Raw genomic sequence first — 2,699 nt, 5'->3', positions numbered from 1 at the left:
GCACCTATAGAACCACATGATGCAGTAGTAGATCAGGGAAGAAAGGCTTTAAAAACTTCCAGGTCTGAACTTGATCCAAAGTCCAATCTCCTATACATTTTCAGATTTCTACGCAATGGTTTGGCTTAATTGGTACTATGGATGGATTTTTGAAATGGCCTGTCAACTAACTTTCTGTGAACCTGGACCTGTGAACAAGGCAATTTGGGGGCATGCAGATCAGGTGAAATGCCGAAATATTTATTTTTAATAGTTAAAAAAGTCTCCAGGTATTGATAGTGGGCTGCCAGAAAACAAACAACAGAACAGTATGAAGCAGAGAATGAATAATGGCAGGAATGTAAGATTTACATCACATTTCCTGGACAACTGCAATTGCACAATGTTGCCCACTGGATATTGAATTACAAAGGTATGAGAACATTTTCAGAACAATATATATATATAGGATGAGCATGTACATTTTTTAATCTTAGTGGTATTAAACTGAATGGACCTTACTAGAATATAACACTCACATGGAGTTATATGTCTAGCCTTTGCTGACTTTCTACCAAGGAACAACAGATTGCATAATAAATAGACGAATAGAATATCATTATATTTGTGTTGAACACTCTTTCTATCTCTGCATGCATGTGTGGTTGAATTCCACTAGCTTTTCTGCTGATTCAGAAGGGAAGCTGAGTAGCTTTTGAGCCCTCAAAAGATTGTGTTAGAAATTTCATTTCATTTTCATGGGAAAGAGAATGAGGCAGCAAGGAAGGTAATTTTCATGAGATTATCCCTCCTCTCTTGTGCCAGTTGGAGGGGGGGGGGAACACTGAGATGATCCACGCTATAATGTTTTGAGTACTGATGGCATTTCACAGGCATTGTCAGAAATCCTTTCAACAAACATCAAAGGTTGATTGGTATTCCTTTGAAGGTGGGAAAATCTAGATAGATTCAGGCAATTTAAGACCACCCGTCATCTTCATGGTGGTTGAAAAAATTGAACCATGAACTTCTAGGTTCACTTCCATCTCTTCACCATCAGTGCCTTCTTAATGGTTGTAAAGCCGCAGACTTCCAGAGACATATAAATGGGGAAGAGAGGAAACAAGTTTATTCAAAAATGGAGAGAATCAGAAAGTCACTCTCTAGGTACTAAAAATGTTTGGGGGAACATTTGCAAGGTGGCTAGTTCATAATAAAGGTGTGTGTGAGCGAGCGAGAGGGAGAGAGAGAGCAGGAAATCTTTCTAAACCACCATGACATACTCTCCTAATGCCAGCACATGTAACAGTTTCCTGTTGCAATAAATAACAGTTGACATACAAAGGTATTCCAAGAATTGATATTCAAGGGATCTCTGTGAGTGTGATGAAGCTTGTATCATTTCCTTATATCTAAATGCGATATTCTAAAATTTGCAGCAGCACTTATGCCACATGCTTACTTTTTTTTTGTATTTCTAAGATTTAGATTAGAAATCATGAACCTGTCCTGCTCTGAGAATCAAACATCCATCAAGGAATTCATGTTATTGGGATTTGTCAAAGTCAAGCAAGGAAAAAGCTTCCTTTTTGTTCTCTTTCTTATCATGTATACTATCTGCTTATTAGGAAATTCACTCATAACTGTTGTGATTCTCTTAAATCAGACACTCCACACTCCTATGTATTTCTTTCTTGGCAACCTCTCTTTCCTAGATGTCTGTTACATCTCTGTGACTGTACCAAAAATGTTAGCAGATACTTGGGTTGAATCTCCAAGCATTTCTTTCATGGGATGTGCTGCACAGATGTACTTCCTTGTAACTTTAGTGGGCACTGAGGGATTTCTACTGGCCTCTATGGCTTTGGATCGTTATTTTGCTATATGTTGCCCATTAAGCTATACCAGACTCATGAGTAAATGGACTTGCCTCCAGATTGCTGCCACATCCTGGATTTGTGGCATCCTCAACGCTTCTCTCCATACAACACTCACATTCCGTCTGTCGTACTGCCAATCTAATGGAATTAGCCATTTTTTCTGTGACATCCCTCCACTGCTGAGTATCTCATGTTCAGACACATCAGTCAATGAAGCAGCTCTTCTCACAGTGGGTGTCTTTGTAGGGCTTAGCCCTTTTTTCTTCACTCTAGTCTCCTATGCTTTCATCCTTCATGCTATTTTGAACAGTCGGCAGAAACAGCAGAGTCACAAAGCTGTTTCAACTTGCATATCCCACCTGACAGTTGTGATTTTGTTCTATGGTTCTGGCATCTTCACTTATTTCCGTCCTACATCCAGCTACTCGCTTGAAAGAGACCAGCTTGTTGGGGTTCTGTACAATATTTTAACACCAACACTCAACCCTCTTATATACAGCCTGCGGAATAAGGAAGTGAAATTGGCAATGAGGAGTTTGATGATCAGAGAACATTCTGTTTTGGAAAGGAGGCTTTGCCACAACAACTGAGTTTAATTGACACCCTCAATTTGCGGTTGAGGAGTTCAAAACCATAAGTGCTCAAGAAACATTTCAAGGATTTTAGCTATCATGTTATCATTGAGAAGAGATAAATGAGAGATTTATCTTATCTGCATTTAATATTTAATAAGAATAAATGCTCAGAGTGGTTTCAATGGTGCCAATTTTACCAGTATCATTGATTTGTTTTAATGTAGGATGGTAAATTTACTCATAGGAAACATCCAGCTAGCATTTT

The 2,699-nt window shown here is 38.7% G+C and overlaps 1 protein-coding gene across 1 annotated transcript; it reads left to right on the top strand.

The window, feature by feature from the left end:
• Positions 1–518: 518 nt before the first annotated feature.
• On the top strand, positions 519–2,449 carry LOC132583460 (olfactory receptor 5V1-like). Its single transcript, XM_060255096.1, has 2 exons — positions 519–530; positions 1,499–2,449. Exons 1-2 carry the CDS (start codon positions 519–521, stop codon positions 2,447–2,449), a joined length of 963 nt encoding a protein of 320 aa, XP_060111079.1.
• Positions 2,450–2,699: the final 250 nt, after the last annotated feature.

The sequence above is a fragment of the Heteronotia binoei genome, chromosome 15 (genome assembly GCF_032191835.1).
Source record: "Heteronotia binoei isolate CCM8104 ecotype False Entrance Well chromosome 15, APGP_CSIRO_Hbin_v1, whole genome shotgun sequence".
Lineage (NCBI taxonomy): Eukaryota > Metazoa > Chordata > Lepidosauria > Squamata > Gekkonidae > Heteronotia > Heteronotia binoei.
The sequence above is the reverse complement of the archived record's forward strand: the minus strand, read 5'-3'. Positions and strand labels throughout refer to the sequence as shown.